The sequence below is a fragment of the Phasianus colchicus genome, chromosome 30 (assembly GCF_987193195.1).
Source record: "Phasianus colchicus chromosome 30, bPhaCol1.hap1.1, whole genome shotgun sequence".
Classification (NCBI taxonomy): domain Eukaryota; kingdom Metazoa; phylum Chordata; class Aves; order Galliformes; family Phasianidae; genus Phasianus; species Phasianus colchicus.
In genome coordinates, this window is record NC_143465.1 from 2824980 (window position 1) to 2846297 (window position 21318).

General features: G+C 57.4%; 2 protein-coding genes across 5 annotated transcripts; one reads left to right on the top strand and one right to left on the bottom strand.

Annotated features, from left to right (window-relative positions):
• The first annotated feature begins 740 nt into the window (after positions 1-740).
• On the top strand, positions 741-14923 carry ADAR (adenosine deaminase RNA specific). Of its 4 annotated transcripts, none has more exons than XM_031606420.2 (15): positions 741-1013; positions 3604-5115; positions 6467-6653; positions 6735-6892; positions 7278-7419; positions 7586-7794; positions 8035-8191; positions 9108-9279; positions 9797-9890; positions 11160-11285; positions 11369-11502; positions 11661-11843; positions 12211-12323; positions 12804-12931; positions 13196-14923. In XM_031606420.2, exons 1-15 carry the CDS (start codon positions 745-747, stop codon positions 13434-13436), a joined length of 3825 nt encoding a protein of 1274 aa, XP_031462280.2. In that variant the 5' UTR covers positions 741-744; the 3' UTR covers positions 13437-14923. The 4 variants fall into 4 exon arrangements, with proteins under 4 accessions (XP_031462280.2, XP_031462281.2, XP_031462283.2 ...); XM_031606421.2 differs by having other exon boundaries at positions 3607-5115; XM_031606423.2 differs by lacking the exon at positions 741-1013 and adding an exon at positions 1152-1481.
• On the bottom strand, positions 14922-20823 carry CHRNB2 (cholinergic receptor nicotinic beta 2 subunit). Its single transcript, XM_090126851.1, has 6 exons — positions 20661-20823; positions 18897-19042; positions 17695-17739; positions 17162-17271; positions 16127-17081; positions 14922-15157 (listed from the first exon to the last, which is right to left on the bottom strand). The coding sequence occupies exons 1-6, from the start codon at positions 20701-20703 to the stop codon at positions 14987-14989; spliced, it is 1470 nt and encodes a 489-aa protein (XP_089982977.1). The 5' UTR covers positions 20704-20823; the 3' UTR covers positions 14922-14986.
• Positions 20824-21318: the final 495 nt, after the last annotated feature.

Below are 21318 nucleotides of genomic sequence, written 5' to 3' on the forward strand. Positions count from 1 at the left end.
TGGGGCTCCCAGCTCCGTCTCGCTGGCAGATGGCACACAGTGAGCAGCAGACGGGAACAGGCTGCTCTGTGCTGGGAGAGCTCTGATGGGTTTAATGGGGGGGGTAGGAGGGGGGGGGGTGAGGAAAGGGGGGAAGCAGGATCCATGCTGGGAGAAGGAGGTTGTGGGGGGGGGGGGGGGGGACGGGACGAATGACATCGTAGTGTTCCTGGAAAATGGTGCAGGGAGTGGGGGATGCAGCTCGGCTGGGGGAGGGGGCAGCTCTGCGCTGCTTAGGATGAATTGAAATGGGAAAAACTGGAGGTTGGGGGAGTGGGGAGGCACAGGGGGCAGTGAAGCCCCATGGGGTGCAGTGGGGCCCTATGAGAGATGTAGGGGCTGCTAGGGGTGGGGGGCACGGAAGGTGAGCGACCCCCATAGGGTGTGGGGAGAGTTTAGGGGAAGGGAAAACCTGGGGGGCTTTGGGGGAACGCAGGGGAATGGGGAGGGGGGGGTTGGAGGCCCAGAGAACAACGGGGGCCATGGGGCCAGAGAAGTTTTAGTAACCACAGAGCCCAGGAGGGCAGCTGGGGGAACGAAGACCCCCCCACAAACCAGACCCGACGCCCACCGGGCACGTGGGCATCGCGCTCTGCGCATGCGCCCACTCGGCAGCGCTCAGGCGCATGTGCATCACGCCTATCACAGGGCGCATGCTCACCACGGCTACCACAGGGCGCATGCGCAGTAGCGGGCACGTGCAGGATGAGGCCTCGCGCGGCCGCGCCCACAGCAACAGGCGGCGCCCGGAGGGGCGGGGCGAATGGGGGATTCGGGGATCGCGGCGGTGTCCTCCGTAAGGAAGCAGCCTGGGCAACCCCCCCGCCGCCATGCGTTGCCCTGCGTTGCTCTACGTTGTCCTGCCCGAACGCGGCCTTCGCGCCGTGCCCTGAAGGAAGATGGCGGCCGCGACGCCGCGCGGCGCGGATCGATGACGTCATCATGGCACGCCCGCAACGGCGCTGGTGGCGGCGGTAAGAGGGCGCGGGGGGGGGGGCAGGGCACGGCGTCCCGGGAGGCACCCGGCGCTCTATGGGGGGCGGTGGGGGCGCGGAGACGGGACGGCGGGGTGCGGGGCTGTGCCTCCGCCGTGCGTGAACACGGAGGATAAGGAGAATTTCCGTCTCGTGGCCGCGGCGGCGCTCGGAGACGCGCACGGTGGTACCGGGACCGGAGCGGAACCCCTCCCCCGGTCCGCAGCTCCGCGCCGCCTCCAGCACGGCCGCGCTCCTCCCCCCCCCCGTCCCCGTCTTCCCGTCTCTCCCCACGTTCCGGGCACGGCGCCGCGTCCCAGCGCTGCCCGCCCCCGGGCGGGGCGGAGAAAACGGTTGCGGGGACGGAACCGAAAGCGAAAGGATCAGCAGCCATTTTACGGGGTACCTCGGGACCGGCACCGCCTCCGGCGATTCGGTTTGGGCGTCCGGACGCGGAGCGGAGCGCAGGTAACGCGTGACGGGAAGCGCTGCCCCCCCCCCCCGGTGCTTCTTTGGACCGAAAGGAGCCGCGGTTTGGGAACGCGGAGTCGGTGGTCGGGGTGGTTAAGGAGCGACGTGAGCTGAACGCGTTCTGCTGCTTTGGGAACCGAGCGCTCCGTGTGCAGCCTCCCTTCTTTCATAGAACCGGTCATAGAATGGCCTGGGTTGGAAAGGAACGCGGTGATCATCGGTTCCAATGCCCTGCTGCGTGCAGGGTCACCAACCAGCAGCCCAGGCTGCCCAGAGGATCCATGGGGTGCCATTAGGATCCATGGGGTGCCATTAGGACCCATAAAATCATAGAATCTTAGAATGGCCTGGGTGGAAAAGGCCCCCAGTGCCCATCAGTTCCAACCCCCTGCTGTGTGCAGGGTCACCAACCAGCAGCCCAGGTGCCATTAGGATCCATGGGGTGCCATTAGGATCCATAGAATCATAGAATCCTTGAATGGCCTGGGTTGAAAAGGCCCCCAATGCCCATCAGTTCCAACCCCTACTGTGTGCAGGGTCACCAACCAGCAGCCCAGGCTGCCCGGAGGATCCATAGGGTGCCATAGGGATCTATAGGGTGCCATAAGAACTTCTAGTGTGCCTTAGGGATCCACAGGATGCCATAATCATAGAATCATCATAGAATCCTAGAATGGCCTGGGTGGAAAAGAACGGCAACGATCATCAGTTCCAACCCCCTGCTGTGTGCAGGTTACCAACCAGCAGCCCAGGCTGCCCAGAGAACCCATGGGGTGCCATTAGGATCCATGGGGTGCCATTAGGATCCATAGAATCATACAATCCTAGAATGGCCTGGGTGGAAAAGGCCCCCAGTGCCCATCAGTTCCAACCCCCTGCTGTGTGCAGGGTCACCAACCAGCAGCCCAGGTGCCATTAGGATCTATGCGGTACCATTAGGATCCATGAGGTGCCATTAGGATCCATAGAATCACTGACTCATAGAATGGCCTGGGTTGAAAAGTACCACAATGATCATCAGTTCCAACCCCCTGCTGTGTGCAGAGTCACCAACCAGCTGCCCAGGCTGCCCAGAAAACCCATGGGGTGCCATTAGGATTCATGGGGTGCCATAAGGAGCCATAGAATCATTGACTCCAGGGAGGATCATAGAATCGGGGTCTCTAGCCACCAGCCCAGGCTGCCCAGAGCCACATCCAGCCTGGCCTTGAATGCCTGCAGGGATGGGACATTCCTCCTCCTTTTCTGTCTGACACGACACCCTGCAGTGCTGCAGCACCTTGGGAAGTCGGAGGACTTTCTTTGCAAAGAGTTTTCCAATGCTGGGTGACGTGGGGGTCCCAGAAAAGGAGCCCAAAAGGAATTATGCATTGCTGTGCATAGGAAGGCTGGGATACGCCCAGCACTTTAAAAGCTCAGAGCTGCAGCCCAGCAGATGGCCCAGCCTTCAGGGTGTGAGTGAAACTCGGGCTGCCATCCCAGAACACCTTCATGGCATTACAAAGTGCCCAGCTATCCGATTTCCCTGGAGGTTATCGCTTTACTTCTGCAGCGTGATGCTTTACCTCTGTAGGTCGTGTGCAGTCCACAAACAAGGGGACGTTTGGGGTTTCAGACTTCAGCTACGAATCTTAAATCCACCGTGAGGCTCTTACAGCTCTGTTCTGTGCCACGTTGAGCTGCCTCACCTCCCTCTGCCTCTCAAGCTGCAAAAAGCAGACTTGAGTTTCTTGCCTCCCTGTGGACAGAGAAGTGAAACTTGCTCATGACTTGGAATCACCCAGTGGTGCCAGAAGGAATCACCAAAATTCAGACAGTCTGTGCAGCTGGCTTGATGTTCACTGATGCTCAGCCCAACCAGAGCAGCGTATCTCTCTTTTAAAGTTGTTTTCTTGTTAACCTCACCCAGGGTTCCTGACTGCTGGCTTCTGACCTGGGAGGGTGTAATTTGCCAGTTGTGCTCACATGAATAATTTAATGTCAGTGGAAAGCAGGAAGGCTTGGCAGGACGCACGTCTCAGTAGCATGGAGGCTGTTCAGACTGCACCTCTGGAAGCCTATAATTGTGTAATTGGGTTTTTAATCCTTGTCGGGTTATTTTTTTTGTGCGTTTTCCTAGCAGGTTATCTACTGAGAAGAGGAGAGAATCGCTGTTCCTGGTGTGCAGGCAGCCTGGACACAAACGTGTGCTCAAGCAGTGCGCTATGAGCAGAGGCACTGCTCGAGGCAAAGGCTCACATCTCACCCGAGCGAGGCATAACTGCACCAACACTCACCCAGCTTTCTTCAACTGCCCCCATCCCTCGCAGAAAACAAACTGGGAATCCTCTTGGCACCTGGCAGAGCAGGATGGTGATGTCTGCTTAATTCAGAAACCGCAGTCGTACAGCAAGCTGCGTGCTGGAGGATGGCAGGCTGCTGCTCCTGCAGGGAGAGGGCAGGGCGGCCGTGGCAAAGCAGGATGGCATAGGTTCTCCAGCAAGCAGCAGCAGGTAGAAACACCCCCACATCGTCCCCTTCCTCGTTATCACCCTCAGGAGGACTTGCAAAGAGATTCATTCGCCATCAGGCTGAATTTACAGAGACTGTCTCTTGCTGGGCAGAGCTTGGAGCAAGAAATTCTGAGTATTTTGGGGCAGCTCCAGGAAGGAGAGACTTGTACAGTTCACGATCTTGTACGTAAGCTTAAAACTCAAAAGAAGGAGGTCAATCGTGTTTTGTATAACCTCCTCAAGGAAGGCAAATTGCACAGAATTTTTGGGACGCCACCGCTGTGGAGGATTGCCAACCCAAACACGGAAAGAGAAGGAAACCCTCCTGAGCACGGGGTGAGGAACACAGACCCAGCTCCTGAGAGCTGGGAGGAGAGGAGTGCAGCTGGCGTGAGAGACCCCAATCCCACCATGGCTGAGACCAAGGACAAAATCTGCAACTTCTTGTTCAGCGTGGCGGACACGACGGCCATCAACCTTGCCAAAAATATCGGATTTTCCAGGGCGAAGGATGTGAATTCCTTTCTCAGTGCTTTGGAGAAGCTGGGAGATGTCCGCAAGCAGAACTCCAGCCCTCCACGATGGTCCCTAACGAGCAGGAAGCGTGAGCGCATGGAGATGAGGCTGAAAGCCACTGCAGCAGCACCAGCAGATGCTGCACCAGAGCTGGGAGTGCAGCCTCCTCCTGTGCCTCCAGCTCTGCAGGAGGTGGCTGCAGCCTCACCAGCAGCGACGACAGTGGAGCGAAGTGTAGGAGATGCACAGCAGCCATCAGAGCAAAGCATTCAGAGCGATGCTGCTGGCAAGGAAGCAGCCGTGCCCGAGGACTCCAAGCCCTTATTTTCTGGCTTCAGCAGCTATGATAGCTCTGAAAACGGCAGGTGGGCTTCGGATGATATCCCAGATTATCTGAACACTATCACCAAGCAGCCGGATGGGTCAGAATCCATCATGCACTCCCAGTCTTCCCCCAGCTACGCTGCTCAGTTTAACAGTGTCTTCCCATGCACGCCCGTGGAGAAGCTGCTGGCGTGCCAGGAGAAGAACCCAGTGAGTGGCCTCACCGAGTATTCCCAGTTTACCTACCAGCACTGTGAGTTCACCATGCTGGAGCAGAGTGGGCCCTCTCATGAGCCACGGTAAGAACGCTTCCTAACATCCCTGTGCTCTTTTTGTTTCAGCTGACTTCAACCAGCTTCGCTCTGGTGTTGTCCCAGAGGGCTGCTCGTTGATGTTTGGACTGATTAAGATCTGTATTTAAGCAGGAATCAGCCAGGCTAAGTTTTAACCCTAGGCAGCCTTGGTCTGGTAACCCCATACAGAAGTAGAATTCATCTCTTCTGCTAAATGCCCTGCCTGATTTGGTCCCTTGGCTTTCAATTTTACTTACATTGAAAGAGTAAAACTGGCATTTCTGGGGTACCTCTGACTTATCCACATGCAAGCTGTGGACGTGGCACAAAGGAAGCCCCAAACAAAGCACCTGAGAGCAGCGAGTTTGGGTTAAATGAGGTGAACCCACCCGCAGCATCTCAGTGGTGTGGTAGGTCAGAGTGCAGCATGATGCTGCTCTGTGTGCAGTCAGTCTCTGGGGTCCCACCTCGACTGCTGAATTGTGGCTGTTCCTGAGCGAGATGGTGGAAAAGTGTGTATGTGCCACGCTGGAACATGTCAATAGACTCGCTAGACAGGAAAATTGGCCTAATTTCTGAAGGCAGAGTCCCAGGTCTTTTTTGTAAGGGGAGATGGAATGGATTCAGCCCATCTCCGGATCCCGTGTGACCCCTTTTTTCTGGAAGCAAGTTTCCTATGCGCAGAGCTGGAGAACAGGAGAGGAGCTGCACAGCTGGAAAAACAAACAAACACGAGAGGTGTGTGTGAGGCAGCCCCTCCTGAGCTGCTATGAATGCATTGGGTGGCTCACAGCACTGCTTGCATTCAAGGAAAGTGCCAGAGGGACAGATGAGCCCAGATGAGGTGCAGGCAGAGCAGCATGGCTGTGTCTCAGACTTCCTGCTTCCCTGTGCAGGAGATCATAGAATGACCTGGGTTGAAAAGGACCACAGTGCTCATCTGGTTCCAACCCCCTGCTGTGTGCAGGGTCGCCAACCACCAGCCCAGGCTGCCCAGAGCCACATCCAGCCTGGCCTTGAATGCCTGCAGGGATGGGGCATCCGATCGGATGCGACCGAGCTGCTCTTTGCAAGGGGTTGCATCTTTCCAGCTGTTTCTTTGTGGCCTTGTGCAGAACAAGGCAGCTCATCCCTTTCTTGCAGAACGAAATCTAAGCAGCTCTGGAGATGCTGTGAAGTGGGACCCAGACACAGAGCTCTCCTTTCTGCACATAGCAGCAAAGGTTTGCTCTCAGCTTGGAGCTGCCCGCTCATTCTCATCGACTTCCAAAAGCAGACACTTGCAGTGAGAGCACCACGGCTTTGCCTCTTGATTTGCCTTGCTGATTTCTGTCTCTTTGTTGGTTTTCTTTCAAAGGTTTAAGTTCCAGGCATTGATTAATGGGCGCCCATTCCCACCAGCAGAAGCAGGAAGCAAAAAACTTGCTAAACAGGAGGCAGCAGCTAATGCCATGAAGATCCTGATGCAAGAAGCAGAGAATGGAAATCCCGACGGACTTAACAGTGAAATGCCATTTGTGTCTGACAGCTCTGAGCTGGAACAGGTGAGTCTTGTCATCTCCTTTTTTGAGTTTGGTCAAACAGTGCTTGTTTTGAAACCCATCTCCTCAATCTTCTCGTTGCAGCCTTTGCATTCAGAGCCAGAGCTGTCTCCTGCACCGGCTCAGCTGAACCTGCTCCCTGGGAAGCACCCCATCAGCGTGCTAATGGAGTATGGGCAGAAGTCTGGGAACACAGTTGAATTCCTGCTGCTGTCTCAGGATGGCCCATCCCACGATCCCAGGTATGGCATGCTGCTGTCTGCTCTGGGGAGGATGGAAACCCTTCCTTCCCTTAACACCTCGCTGTTCAGCGTGCTCCTCTGCTCCTCCTGACCCTAACCTCTTACTGAGGAGTCTGGGCATGGCTCCTCCACAACATCTGTGTCTAGAAGGAAACTAAAAGAATGCCTTTTCTCAGAGCAGGGATGCTCTGCTGCACCAAGAACAGCTTCTAGTCCTGTGCCCTACCTGGTAGCACTGCTCTGGGATTTCCAGCTTGAGGCCGTGGTGGTAGATTCAAACTGGAGATAATGCAGAAGGATTTAAACTTGAACTGGGAGAAAGGGAAAATAAACAGACTGAGATGTGTGTGCTTAACGCTCTTCGTCTGCTATGATGTCCTGTCAGGTTCAGCTACTGTGTGAAAATGGGTGACCAAATTTTCCCTGCTGTGGTAGGAAACAGCAAGAAGGGAGCAAAGCAAATGGCAGCAGAGGTTGCTGTGAAGATTCTTTCTGGAGAATCCACGCCACGTGTCCCACCTGAACAGGTACAGAGAGCTGCTTTGTGACACCCAGCTATTTTGTTGTGTCGCATTCCCCCTTTATTTCTTGCATTTCACCTCACGAGGTCACGTTGTGGCTCTGGTAGAGCTGTGCAGAAGCCTGCAGTACTGATGGTGTTTAACATCCCTGTCTTGTCCAACTCTCTTCCAGCCCGTTGTGAAGCCCCAGGGTGAACACAGCTGTGCTCTGCAGATCACTGTTCCTGATGAATCCAAAGCAGTGAAAGCAAAGGGTGTTGGGGAGCTCATCAAATACCTCAATGTCAACCCTGTCAGTGGCCTGCTGGAATACGCCCGCTCCAATGGCTTTGCTGCAGAGTTCAAACTCATTGACCAGACAGGACCTCCCCATGACCCAAAGTAAGTGGCTGTGTCTCTCCGGGTGGAAATCCTGCCTTGTTGCTGTTGTCCTGGAGTAGAGAATGTCAAATTCATCTTGTGCTTTGAGATGACAGCAGGCTGTGCTGCTGCCTCTGCCCAACCTCGTGTCCAGCTGAGGATGCACCGCCTGCGCTCTGCTCTTCTCTGTGCTGAGAGATTCAAAACCAGACCGAAATCGAAGGCTTTCTTCACTTCTCAAATGCTCTGCTGTCTTTACAGGTTTGTCTATCAGGCGAAGGTTGGAGGTCGCTGGTTCCCAGCTGTAACTGCACACAGTAAGAAGCAGGGCAAGCAGGAGGCAGCTGACGCAGCGCTCCGCGTCCTGATCGGAGAAACGGAGAAAGCAGAGCGCATGGGAGGGATGAGCATCACAGAGGTAACGTCCAGCTCTAAGGCTGGGTCTGCTTTTGTAGCCCTCTCTATCCGGTGCTGCTCAGTCCAGCAGAAAAAATGCCCCAGATCGTTGTTCTCTGAAGGTGTAGATGAGCTGATGCTCTGCTAAAATGGGTTGCGTATTTTCCCCAGGGCGCAGCCACGCTCTTCCCTCCTTCTGGTGTCTGCTTTAGGGCTTCATTATGCTCTGATACTTCCACGAGCTGCTGAAGTATGTTCCTGTGGTGGTACAGGAATGCTTTCATTTTTATTCTGATTAAAAAAAGAAAAAAGAATCCATCCCAAATGCCTTCATACTAGACTGAAAATTACATCAGCTCAGAAAGTCGTGCATCGGATACAAGTGGAGCTCTGGCTGAGCCAGGATGGAAATCCCAAACCTGAAATCTCACTTGGAGTTTTTCTCAGAAAGCTGCATTCCCAATCGCACAGCTGTGGCTCTAAATAGCAAATCCATCAGGGAGGATGTGGTGGAAGGCAGCGATAGAGGAGGCATTGCAGGTGCAGTCTCCCAACAGGCAGCCAGAGGAGGAATTCCTGCAAAGCCAGGCACAGATTTCCCTGGCTGAGTCTCTGGGAAAACAGACACGGTTGGGTTTTGTTGCTTTGCAGTGGGGTTCCCCCTGGCAGCCTCAGGAGGCAGTCCCTCAGCTCGTTTAGCTCTGCCAGGCAGACAGCTTGCTGCAGCTAATGATGTGCTTAGAGCAGAACTCGAAGCGTTGGAGAGGCTTTCCCAGAAATACCCCAAAGATCCTCACCCAGCCCTTGGTGTGACTCTGTGTGTTCAGCCCCAAATGGCTCTGCCTGCAGTCCGTGTTCTGTGCGTTCCTGCCTTCTGCTTGGTTAGCTGTGTTTTTGGGTTAGCTGCTACCTGAGCTCTTTTCTTCCCTGCCCTGCAGCTCCCTGTGAGGGGCAGCACCCTCCACGACCAGATGGCCATGCTGAGCCACCAGCGCTTCAACACCCTGACTGCTTGCATCCAGCACAGCCTGCTTGGGAGGAAGATCCTGGCTGCCATCATCATGCGGAAGGGAAACCAGGATTTGGGAGTGGTGGTCAGCATCGGGACAGGTATGGGCTGCTTCCAGCATCAGCTGAGCTCTGAGTCCCCCACTGGGTTCCCCATCAGCTCCAAGCAGGGAACGGCTGCTGCTGGAGGCCTTGGAAGGGCAAGCAATGCTCCCAGGGCTCACATGGTGTCACAAGTGATTTAGCTGGAAAGAAAGAACAAAGTGATCACGCCTTCAGCTGTATGGCTCTTAATCTTTGCTTGCATTGCTGTGTGCTGCTCTGTGCATCAGAGCGTGGGCTCCTTCCCGCATCAGATAGCACAGGTTTCCCTCTTTGTCACAGCTGAAAAGCACTGAGGCTTGGAGGGACGCTGCCCTAAAAGTGTGGCAGTCAGTCTCTGCTGTCCGTGGAGCAGTGTGTGCTCTCTGTCCCTTCTTTTCCTTCCTACCTGTGAGGTAGGTGTGCTGCTCAGGAGCCCAGGGAAGCAAAACTTGGTGCGATGAAACCTTTCTGCAAGGCTCTTGCCATGGCTTTGAGTGACACAAGCCTTCCATTTCTCTTCTATTTTCCCCCTCAGGTAATCGGTGTGTGAAAGGAGAAGAGCTGAGCTTGAAGGGGGAGACGGTGAATGATTGCCATGCAGAAATCATTTCTCGCAGAGGCTTTGTGAGGTGAGGAGGGGGAAGCCCAGGGAGAGGCGGATGTGCCTGCCAAGGGTTGTAGCCACGGCGGTTCCTGCACTGCTTTAACACCGTTTTACCCATGTGTTGTTAAAAAGAGGGATGTTATTTGTGATAAGGAAGGGCCACGCCTGAACTGTACCCAAATTAGTAGCAAACTGGAGACTTGCCAAGAGCCCGAGGGCCGTTTCTGCTGCACTTAAAATAAAGCGTGGTGCAGAGCACGCAAAGCACGGCTCTGGTCTGAGCACAGAACTGCCAGGCAGCGCGGGGGATTTTGCAGCCCAGATCCTTTGGTGGCACTTGTGGGTGCAGAAGGTGTGTGCTGATAAGTGACAAATCCCTTTTCATCAGCTGGGAAGGCTTTTCCCAAACCAAACTGCCCGATTGTTCTCTTATCTGTGAAAGCATTCAGCGCTTCTTGAGAACTGGAGTGAGATGCAATTGGGTGAGCCTCGATAATTGCCTGCCTTCCCAGTTATGAGCAGCAGCAAAGCAAGCTGCTTTTGTAAAGCTGTCGTCTGCCCTCTGTGCCATCCTCAGCTCTGGAAGGTGTTGAGGGTCTGTCCTCAGCAGGCTGTGAAATCACAGGGTTGCACTCTTGCTTCCTGTCTGAGCTATTAATCTTGACAGCTGTAGCTGCTGGGCTGCTCTGGCACAGCAAAGCCTGTCGGAGATGACAGCAGTGAGCTTCACCTCTCCTGCACACGCTCTTCTTGAGGGATCCCTGTGAAGCTGCAGTTTTTCTTTAGTCCTTGACGGTGTGTTGGAGACCTCAGGGTTTTCCTCTGCTCCCAGCCAGCAGCAGCCATGAAAGACCCAGTCAATGTAAACGGATCGTGGGGTTGTGCTGATGATGCTGCTCATGTTCAGCTGCCTCTGGGGCTCTTCACTCTGCGTGCAAACTCGGTGCTGACTAAAGGTGCTAGGTTAACAACCTTGAAGTCTTCTTCACGCTCAGATCAGTTGCATAAAAACAGCAGAGCTGAGCCAGCCAGCCTCCTTTCTCTCCTCTGCCAGTGCTTCTATCTGCTTACCCGACACAACGCATATTTTTTTATTGCATGTCATCTGCCTGCTTGGAAATGTGCTGTTTCATGCCTCTCTGTGGTGTCACGTGCCATTCATTGGCTTCTGTCCTTGGTTTAATGGAGGCAGAGCTTGGGACCCTGCTTGTCCAGAGCCTGGGCAGCGTGTGGATCAATGTGCATTTTGTCTCGAGGAGCAAAGCCCCTTCTGACGTGTTGTTCCTGTTTTCAGGTTTCTCTATAGTGAGCTGATAAAGTATGACCCCTCTAAACCTTCTCCAGAAGAAAGCATTTTGGAGCCAGCAGGAGGGAGGAGACTCAAAATAAAAAGCAACATCACCTTCCACCTCTACATCAGGTTGGTGTGGGGTGATGCAGGGGGTGAGCAGTGCAGCACCTCCGGCCCTGGCAGCTCCCCATGACCTGGCATTTCACTTCTAGCACAGCACCTTGTGGAGATGGAGCACTCTTTGATAAGTCCTGCAGCGACCAGGCGAGCGTGGTGGGACAGACAGAGCACCAACCCCTCTTTGAGAACCCCAAACAAGGCAAGCTGCGGACCAAGGTGGAGAATGGTGAGTTGGGTAGCTGCAGTCCTTTGTTCTGAGCCATCCTGGAGCTCCAGGCTTCCTTTCCTCGCCCTGTGTGGTGCCATGGTGGGATTTGAAGCATGCAAGAAACAAAGGGATCGAGTGTCTGAGTCCTGACAGGAGGGCTTTCCTTGCTCACACAGGGGAAGGCACCATTCCTGTGGAGTCGAGTGACATCGTGCCGACGTGGGATGGGATCCAGCATGGGGAGAGGTTGCGCACCATGTCCTGCAGTGACAAAATCTTACGTTGGAACGTCCTGGGCTTGCAAGGAGCACTGCTGTCACACTTCATCGAGCCAGTGTACCTCAGCTCTGTTACTCTTGGTATGAGACTCATCGTCCCTTTCTGGGTTGGGACAGCTGTGCTGCACTGCTCCTCCGTGGGTGCCAAATAACCCCTTCCCAGTGTGGAGACTGCAGGAGTTAAGAGTCTGAAACATCAATCTTGGCAGAGCTGTTCTGTTTTGGAGTTTGTGGATTGTATGCAGTGGGTGGTGTGAGGTTTTCCTCCAGGATTCTTGATTTTTAGAAGGTGCTCGTGAGGGTGAGACAAAACTTGTATTAGTAAGGATGCATAAGCCTTCACCTAGGGGTGTGTAGCAGTCAACTCACTGCTGCTGATCCCTGTGGCTGCCAGCTGTCATTCTCAGGGCTTGGCTGTTCCCTGATGCCTTCACGTGTGTCTTCATAGGTTACCTGTACAGCCAGGGCCACCTGACGAGAGCAATCTGCTGCCGCATGGTGAGAGATGGGGATGTGCTGCAGAAGAGGCTCCAGGCTCCGTACCGTGTTAACCACCCGGAGGTCTGTGCTCCTCTTTGTGTTTCCATCCTCCCTTCCACTTCAGCCCTTGATTCTCACTGAGGTCCCTGTAGGGATGTCACCTGGCAGCCAGTCGAGCAGTGTGTGCCATCCCCCTGTGTCCATGGGTTCCTGGGGAAATGCAGACCAAGGTTACCCTCCTAACCTTCGTTTTAGCAGCAAATGGTGGCTTCTTAATCTCAGGAGTTTGGCTGAGCTGAGTGCAAGGGTTGGAAACTCCTCAGATTTCACTTCTCTCGGGTGAGATCAGACCCAGCACCATCACTTCCCAAAAGGAGCATCAGTGGAGGACCTTCAGCGTGGGGTAGCTGGGATTTTAACATGCAGAGCACCGAGCATCAGGGGTGGAAAGGAAAGGCCATAGCTGAGCGCAGGGCTGATGTGCTCAGGTTCACCCTCTTACCCCCCATCTCGTGGTGGGATCAGTTTTGGGAACCCCCCCCCTTCCCTTTGTGGCTGCAGGTTGGACGAGTCAGCGTGTACGACTCCGCCAGGCAGACAGGCAAGACAAAGGAGTCTTCAGTGAACTGGTGCCTTGCTGATGGAAGCAAAGTGGAAGTGTTGGATGGCACAAAAGGGAAAGTAGATGGGTAAGAAGAGCTTTTCCTGATGCTGCTTTTCTATCCGGGGTCAGTCGTACTCTTACAGTGAGCGTTGCAGTATCTGCTGTGGGGAGGGGTGTTTCAAGCTGACTCGATGCAGAGCTTTTGAAGCAGAACAGGTTGTGCCCAGGCCCTGCAGCAGAGCCCTGGGGGGTCTCATGGGCCTCTGACCAAGGGGTTGTCCCAAATCCTCTGCTCCTGTCAGCTTCTGCATGTCATATCTTCCACCGTTGCCTTTTTCTTCCTTCTCAGACCAAAGCTGGAGGTGTCTCGCGTGTCCAAGAGGAAAACCTTTGCCCTGTTCCAGCAGTTATGTGCCAAGACTGACTGCAAAGAGCTGCAGAAGCTCTCGGTGTACTCAGAAGCGAAGGAAGCAGCCGTGCAGTACCAGCAAGCCAAGCAGTGCTTCTTCAGTGCACTGGAGGAGATGGGCTACGGCAGCTGGATCTGCAAACCACAGGAGGAGGACAACTTCTCCATCTCTGATGCATAACCAGATGCCCTGGGTGGGTGTTTGGGTGAGCGTGTGCAGGGTGTATGGGTCCATCTTACCCCACTTTCCTTTGGAGGTGCAACCAGTAGTTGCAGCAGTTTCCTCTGTAGGCCTTTGGCTGCCTTCTCTCTCTGCTCCTGTTCCTCCCAGGCCCTTGCTTTTTCTCTTTTAAACCATGCATGAGAATCATCGTCTCGTTTTAATTTTAAGCTAGGGCAGCCCGAGTTTGTTTGCTTTCATGTTCTCATCTCTGTTTGTTTGGTTTTTTTAAAAAAAGAAGGTACAAGAAGGGACCGCAGCCCTGAAACATTTGGACCTTGTGCTGCAGCTCCCTCTGGCAGATTTCGGGGCAGGTTCTCTCTTTGGAGAAAGCTGGCAGGGCTGTTTTATGTCTCGTGTTCTCCCTGCTGTTTGGTGGCTGGCAGCCTGGCTGGGCTGGGACACAGACTGAGCTCTGCACAGCTGCCAGCAGTGCATTCCGTGTTAATAAATTTTAGGTGTTGTTACCTGGCTCTGCTCCATGGGTGGGTGAAGTGCTCAGGACTGAAAAGGGGATCCCTGGGTTTGGAACTGAGGGCTGTTCTGCAGGGAACAGAGATGAGTTATTGTTTGCTAAGCACTGAGCTGTGATAATGGTGGATGAAGCTTCTTGCCTTAACCAAAGGGTTTTGGGGGCAGAATTGAGCCCTGTGCAGAGTTCTCCCACCTCCTCCTTGTCTTTGGGACAGGGCTGCTCCTCTCTGGGCTGGGGAAGTCACGTTGCTTTCCTGCTGGGAGGCTGCAGGTGAGGCCATGTGCTCTCTTATGTGTCTGAGCTCAACCACACGTCAAGCAAAGCGCTCTTGTGGAAGGTGAGAAATGCCCAGGGGGGCTCAGGGCTGCAGGGCAGTGCTCAGCCTCCTTCCTCCTCACTGAACAGGGTGACAGTGACAGCTCCAGCATCTCACTGCTGCCTGCATGTGGGATGGGAAAGCAGCAGAAAAGCAAGGAGGGGCAGCCTGGCTGCTTCCCTGTCCTGCTGCCAGCTGCTGGGGGAGCTCTGTTGGGATGCTCAGGGCTCCCCATACCCCTAGGCTGCCCCTCTGGGACTCGTGGGTCCCTGTTAATTGGGGACAGAGCAGGGAATGGGCTGCACCCAGAACTGGGAAGCAGAGTTGGGACACATGGACCAGGCAGGACGCTGCTGTCAGGGTGAAACTCAGGATTTCAGTGCTGGGAGCACCTGAGAGGAGGTGGTTGAGAAACAGCAGCAGCAGCCCAGAGTTTCTCCTGCTGTGTGAAACGAATCGTGGCACCATCCATCCCTATCTAAATAAATGGGTTTTAAATCATTTCTGGCGTGTGCCATCCCCTCGTGCCACGCACCGCTGCCCACCATCTGCTCCGTGCTCCATGCCTGAGCCCTGCTTGTAGAGAAGCACGTGGAAAACGTGCTCCTTCTCCTGCCCCACTCAATGACACTACAACAAATCATCCACTCCTGGGTGAGTATTTATTGGTTTGCAGTGGTGCCCCAGGCCCCTTGTGGTTCCTCCCCCTCCCCCCAAGCACTATTTGGAGGTAGGGGTGCCCTGGCCAAGCTGCAGCAGGGAGTTGGTGGTGTAGTTCTGGAAGAGGGGCTGCAGGAACATCCCAACAGTGCCGAAGACGCAGACGAAAACGAAGATCCATAAGAAGAGGCGATCGATGACCATGGCCACGTACTTCCAGTCCTCACTCACCTGCATGGGGCCAGGATTGGTTTGGTCAGCTTGGGGATCAGCTCCCAGCCCTTTATTCTGCGGAGCCCCAGATCTGCACCCTCAACGTTGCAGCTCACAGGGCTCATCCCTGCCCTGGCAGCTTCTCTGCTGAGTTCAGAAAACTCATCTCGCTGCTCAGCCACGCTGGGGTTGTGTCCCCACCCCAGACTGCCTGAAATCTGCAGCCTCACGGTGCTGCGCCAGCGGCTGCGTGGGTCAGCCCTCCTGGGAGCAGCCGTGTGGTTTTGGGGGAAGAAGGGGCCAGATATGGAACACTGGGGGCTCCTGGGGACACGGCCGGGCAGGGACCCCGTGGTGTGGGTGTGTACATCACTTCCCAGGGTGCTGCATGCACCCCACAGCCCTGCACCCCTCCCACAGCTCTCCATGCACATCACAGCCCTTTGCAGATCCTGCAGCTCTATGCAGCGTGTGCAGCCCATAGCCCCACCTGCACCCCATGTCCCATAGCTCCCCCCTGTACCCCATAATGCTTCCTGCACCCCATAACACTGCCTGCACCCCATGTCTCATAGTCCCCCCCTGCACCCCATAATGCTTCCTGCATTCCATGCCCCATAGCCCCCCCTGCACCCCATAACACTGCCTGCACCCCATCCCCCTTAGCCCTGCCTGCACCCCATTTCTATAGACCCCCTGCACCCCACAACACTGCCTGCACCCCACAGCCCTGCCTGCACCCCATTTCCATAGCCCCCTCTGCACCCCATAATGCTGCCTGCACCCCATAACACTGCCTGCACCCCATAATGCTTCCTGCACCCCACAGCCCCTCCTGCACCCAGCAGTCCTGCTTGCACCCTCCAGCTCTACGTGGACCCCACCAACACCCCCCACACCGGCACCCTATGTCTCTGCCTGCACCCCACACCCCCTACCCTCCTCCCTGCCCACGTATCCCCCCCCTTTACCCCCACCCCAACTCACACTCTGGTCGTCGTCCTCGCTGCGCATGTGATCCGCAATGAAACGCACGCCCTCCACCGCCTCCTCCAGCCCGCAGCCACACGGTGCCGGGGGATCCGGCCCCTGCCGCTCCCGGTAGCCATTGAGCCCCTCGGCTTTGGCAGCCCCAGGGTTGGCGTAACACGCACAGCTACGAGCACCGGCCCGGAGGAAAAGCGTGGCGGCTGCGGCTCGCTCCTGGGTTTGGCGACGCTGGCGCAGGCGTTGCCGTGCGCAGTTCTGCTGCGGCTGCTTCATGAAAAGCAGCGCCGGGAGCTTGCGGAGGAAAAGGGTGCGGACCCAGGGAGGCATGGTGTGAGTGGTGGGGGAGCGGTGGTGCACGTTGAGCACGCAGACGCTGGTGACGATGGAGAAGGTCACCAGCACCATGGTGAACATGAGGTACTTGCCCACCAACGGCACGTCCAGCGAGGTGGGCGGCACGATCTTGGAGATGAGCAGCAGGAAGACGGTGAGGGCGAGCAGGACGGAGATGCAGAGCGTCATCTTCTCGCCGCAGTCGGAGGGGAGGTAGAAGACGAGGATGGCCAGGGAGGTGATGAGGATGCAGGGGATGATGAGGTTGATGGTGTAGAAGAGCGGCTTGCGCCGGATGATGAAGTCGTAGGTGATGTCCACGTAGGTGGAGTCATCCGGGTTCTCGTTGCGCCGTCCCGGCAGCGCCACGATGTCCCACTCGCCGCTGGGTGTGAAATCATCCAGGCTGGCCACCTCGCTCTTCAACACCAGGTCGATCTCGGTGCGGTCGTAGGTCCAGGAACGGAATTTCATGGTGCAGTTCTGTTGGTCGAAGGGGAAATGCTTCACCTCGATCTTGCAGGCGCTCTTGTAGATGGCGGGCGGCAGCCAGAAGATGCTGCCATCGTAGGAGATGACCGCGTTGGAGTAGAAGGAGACCTCGTACATCCCGTCGGCGCTGGGTGATGGGATGCACTGTCAGCCCTGGGGTCTGAGTGGGGTCGGCGCCCCTCTCCAAACACCCCAAAAAGCACCTACTTGTTGTAGAGTACCACGTCAGGCAGCCAGATGTGCTTGGAGGGCAGGCGGACCTTCTTCATGTTGTCAAAGTCCTCCGGTTTCCAGGTGAGGCGATAGTCCTCCCATTCCTGCCAGCACCTGTGCTCAGCACGGCCCCACCACAGGGAGGGGGCAATGGGGGGGGGGCATGGGGTCCCAGCCCAGGAGGTATGGGGGTCCCGGAGCAGTGGGATCACAGGGCAGGGGGCACAGGTGTCCCAAATCATGGGCTATAGGGGATCCAAATCAGGGGGTAGATGAGACCCACAGCTGTTGATGTCATGGGGGAGGGGATGTGAGGATCCCAATTAGGGGGTAGCAGGGTCCCAGGGTAGGGATTTCCAGGCCATGGGGCAAAAGGGGAGGAAAACTGAGAGGTGGTCCTGGGGAAGGGGGATCACAGGGTAGGAGGCACGAGGCAAGAGGGCATGGAGGTCCCATAGCAGGTGATAGGGGGGTCCCACAGGGGGTCCCTGGGTAGGAAGGACTGGGGTCCCTCGCATGGGGCTCACCTGGGTCAGCCACACGTTGGTGGTCATGATCTGCTCCCGCTCGTGCTGCAGAGAGAAGGGACAGATACAGGGTGCTGGGGGGGTAGTTATGGGGTGCTGGGAGTGGTTATGGGGACCTGGGAGGGAGGGGGGATATGGGATTGCTGGGAGTGGTTATGGGGTGCTGGGGATGGTTATGGGGACCTGGGAGGGAGGGGGGATATGGGATTGCTGGGAGTGGTTATGGGGTGCTGGGGATGGTTATGAGGTCCTGGGAGGGAGGGGGGTTATGGGGTCCTGGGAGTGGTTATGGGGTGCTGGGGGTGGTTATGAGGTCCTGGGAGGGAGGGGGGTTATGGGGTCCTGGGAGTGGTTATGGGGTGCTGGGGGTGGTTATGGGATCCTGGGAGGGAGGGGGGTTATGGGATGCTGGGGGTGATTATATGGTCCTGGGGAGGGGGGTTATGAGGTCCTGGGAGGGAGGGGGCTTATGGGGTGCTGAGGGTGATTATGGGGTCCTGGGAAGTTATCCGGTCCTGGGGGGAGTTATGGGGTCCTGCAGGTTGTTACTGGGTCATGGGGGTGGTTATGGGATCCTTGGGGTAGTTATGGGGTCCTGGGGGTGGTTATGGAGTCCTGGGGATGGTTATGGGGTCCTGGGGGTGTTATAGGGTGCTGGGGTGGTTATTGGGTCCTTGGGATAGTTATGGGGTCCTGGGGGTGGTTATGGAGTCCTGGGGATGGTTATGGGGTCCTGGGGGTGTTATAGGGTGCTGGGGTGGTTATTGGGTCCTTGGGGTAGTTATGGGGTCCTGGGGGTGGTTATGGAGTCCTGGGGATGGTTATGGGGTCCTGGGAGTGTTATAGGGTGCTGGGGTGGTTATTGGGTCCTTGGGGTAGTTATGGGGTCCTGGGGGTGGTTATGGAGTCCTGGGGATGGTTATGGAGTCCTGGGGGTGTTATAGGGTGCTGGGGTGGTTATTGGGCCTGGGGGTGATTATGGGGTCCTGGGGGTGGTTATTGGGTTCTTGGGGGCATTATGAGTCCTGGGGTTGGTTATGGGGTGCTGGGGGTCATAAGGGTGGTTATGGGGTCCTGGGGGGGATTATCAAGTCCTGGGGATGGTTATCAGATCCTGGGGGTGTTATGGGGTCCTGGGAGTGGTTATGGTGTCCTGGGGATGGTTTTGGGGTGCCCGCTCCATGCTGGGGCCCGGCACTCACCACGCTGATGAGCTGTGCCAGTGACACCATGAGCTGCACGGTGACGAGCTGCGAGCCGTTGGTGGCCGGGCGGATGAGTTTGTTGTAGCGTGCGGGGTCCAGGAGGTATTCCACCAAACGCTCCTCCGTGTCCGTGCATAGACTGCCTGCGGGGAGGGGGCTGAGCCAGGGGGGGGCTGGGGGGGTGTGGGGGATGGGTGTGTAACGGGGGTGGGTGTGAGGGGGTGGTGGAGTGTGATGGAGTGAGTGCGAGAGTGTAACGGGGTGATGGGGTGGGTGGGTGATGGGGTGGTGGGGTGTGATGGAGTGAGTGTGAGAGTGTAACGGGGTGATGGGGTGGGTGGGTGATGGGGTGTGAGTGTGATGGGGTGGTGGGGTGTGATGGAGTGAGTGTGAGAGTGTAACGGGGTGATGGGGTGGGTGGGTGATGGGGTGTGAGTGTGATGGGGTGGTGGGGTGTGATGGAGTGAGTGTGAGAGTGTAACGGGGTGATGGGGTGGGTGGGTGATGGGGTGTGAGTGTGATGGGGTGGTGGGTGTGATGGAGTGAGTGTGAGAGTGTAACGGGGTGATGGGGTGGGTGGGTGATGGAGTGGTGGGGTGTGATGGGGTGGTGGGGGGAGTGTGAGTGTGTAACGGGGTGATGGAGTGATGGACTGAGTGTGTAATGGGCCGATGGGGTGTGAATGTGATGGGGTGAGTGTGTGATGGGGTGTGAGTGTGATGGTTGTGGTGGGGTGGATATGAGTGTGTGCTGGAGTGAGGGGATGGGTGTGTAACGGGGGTATGAGTGTGATGGGGTGGGTGTGTGATGGAGCGGTGGGGTGGGATGGAGTGGGTGTGAGCGTGTAATGGGGTGACGGACTGATGGACTGAGTGTGTAATGGGGTGCTGGGGTGTCAGTGCGATGGGGTGAGTGTGTAACAGGGTGATGGAGTGATGGGATGAGTGTGCAATGGGGTATGAGTGTGATGGAGTGCAATGGGGTGAACGTGGGTGTTTAACAGGGTGATGGAGTGACGGGATGGGTGTGCAATGGGGTGATGGGGTGAGTGTGTGATGGGGTGTGAGTGCGATGGGGTGAATGACTGATGGAGAGGTGGGGCGTGAGCATGTGATGGGGTGAGCGTGAGTGTGCAATGGGACGTGCGAGGGGGTGCAGTGGGGTGAACGTGAGTGTGCAACGGAGTGATGGAGTGACAGGATGGGTGCGTGTGTAACGGGATGCGAGTGTAACGGAGCCATGGGGTGAGCGTGCATGCACTGGGATGTTGGTGAACGGGAGCCCAGGGCTGTGCAACTCCAGCACTGCAGGTGTGACCGCTGCGGGACGATGCGGGTGTGCGATGTGACGGTGCAGCCGTGCACGGATGTGAGCGTGAGGCTGCGATGCTGCGAGCGTGCGGGGCTGTCGGGGTGCGGCTGTGCCCACGTCGATGCCGCCGCTCCCGATGGACCGGGGTCCGAAGGGGGGTGGGGGTGGGGGGTGGATTCCCGTTGGGTTCCCGCTGCCCCGGGGGGGTCCGCACAGCCCCGGGATGGTGGGAGGGGGGGGGCAGAGAGCGTCCCAGAGCCGCACCCCCCCCGTCCCGGCCCAGCCGGACCCCCGCTCCCGCCCCTCAGTGGGCATTGCGGGGCGGTAACGGGCCTCCCCGCCCCTCCCCCCGACATCGCCGTTAACCGGGAGCAGCCCCGGGCCCGCCGCAGCCCCCTCCCCTCGGTCCTTCCCCCCCCCCTTCCCCCCCACACCGGTGCCGGTGCTTACGTCGGAGCGCGGCGAGGAGGCAGAGGACGCGGAGCAGCGCCATGGGGGCGGCCCGCTGCCTCCTCCGGTGCCGGTCCCGGTGACGCTGCCCCGGCGCTGTCCCCGGTGCTGCCCGCGCTCTCCGCGGTGCTGGAGCCGGCGGCGGCGGCGGCGGCGGCGGCCCGGGCGGGGCGGCCCCGGGTGGGAGGCGGTGCCGTGCGCTGTGCCGGGGCCGCCCCGCGCCGCTCCGCTCCGCCGCCGTCAGCGCCGCCGTCAGTTGGGGCCGCAGCCGCCCCGCCCCCGCCCCGCCGCCACCGGGAGCACCGGGATGGGGAGTTGGGGGAACACCGGGAACCGGGAGGGAACCGTGCAGCTCCCGGTGTTCCCCGTAGCCGCCCCCGCTCTGTGCTGGCTCGGTACCGGCTGGATCCGGGGGAGAACGTGCACCCGCTCCGCTCCGCTCAGACCCGGACGCTCGGGAGGACCCCGCCCGAACCGGGAGCACCGACCTCCGGGACCCCCAAACCGGGACGCCCCAGGCCCCGCCCCCCTCTGGCCCCGCCCCCCAATCCGCAAGCCCCGCCCCTCGGCGCTGTTGGCCCCTCCCCCTCCAGGCGCACCGAGCCCCGCCCCCTCTTCCGCCCCTCCCTCCGCTCCACGCCGCTGCGATGCGTCACTT

Bases quoted from the DNA above. Each gene is read 5' to 3' on its own strand.
- ADAR (XM_031606420.2), top strand. From the start codon at position 745: ATGAGGCCTCGCGCGGCCGCGCCCACAGCAACAGGCGGCGCCCGGAGG. The intron at 7,420-7,585 runs GTACAGAGAGCT...ACTCTCTTCCAG, and splicing joins CACGTGTCCCACCTGAACAG to CCCGTTGTGAAGCCCCAGGG. The intron at 8,192-9,107 runs GTAACGTCCAGC...CCTGCCCTGCAG, and splicing joins GAGGGATGAGCATCACAGAG to CTCCCTGTGAGGGGCAGCAC.
- CHRNB2 (XM_090126851.1), bottom strand. From the start codon at position 20,703: ATGGCGCTGCTCCGCGTCCTCTGCCTCCTCGCCGCGCTCCGAC. The intron at 17,740-18,896 runs GTGAGTGCCGGG...TTCTCTCTGCAG, and splicing joins TGGCACAGCTCATCAGCGTG to CACGAGCGGGAGCAGATCAT. The intron at 17,082-17,161 runs GTAGGTGCTTTT...CCCATCACCCAG, and splicing joins GACGTGGTACTCTACAACAA to CGCCGACGGGATGTACGAGG.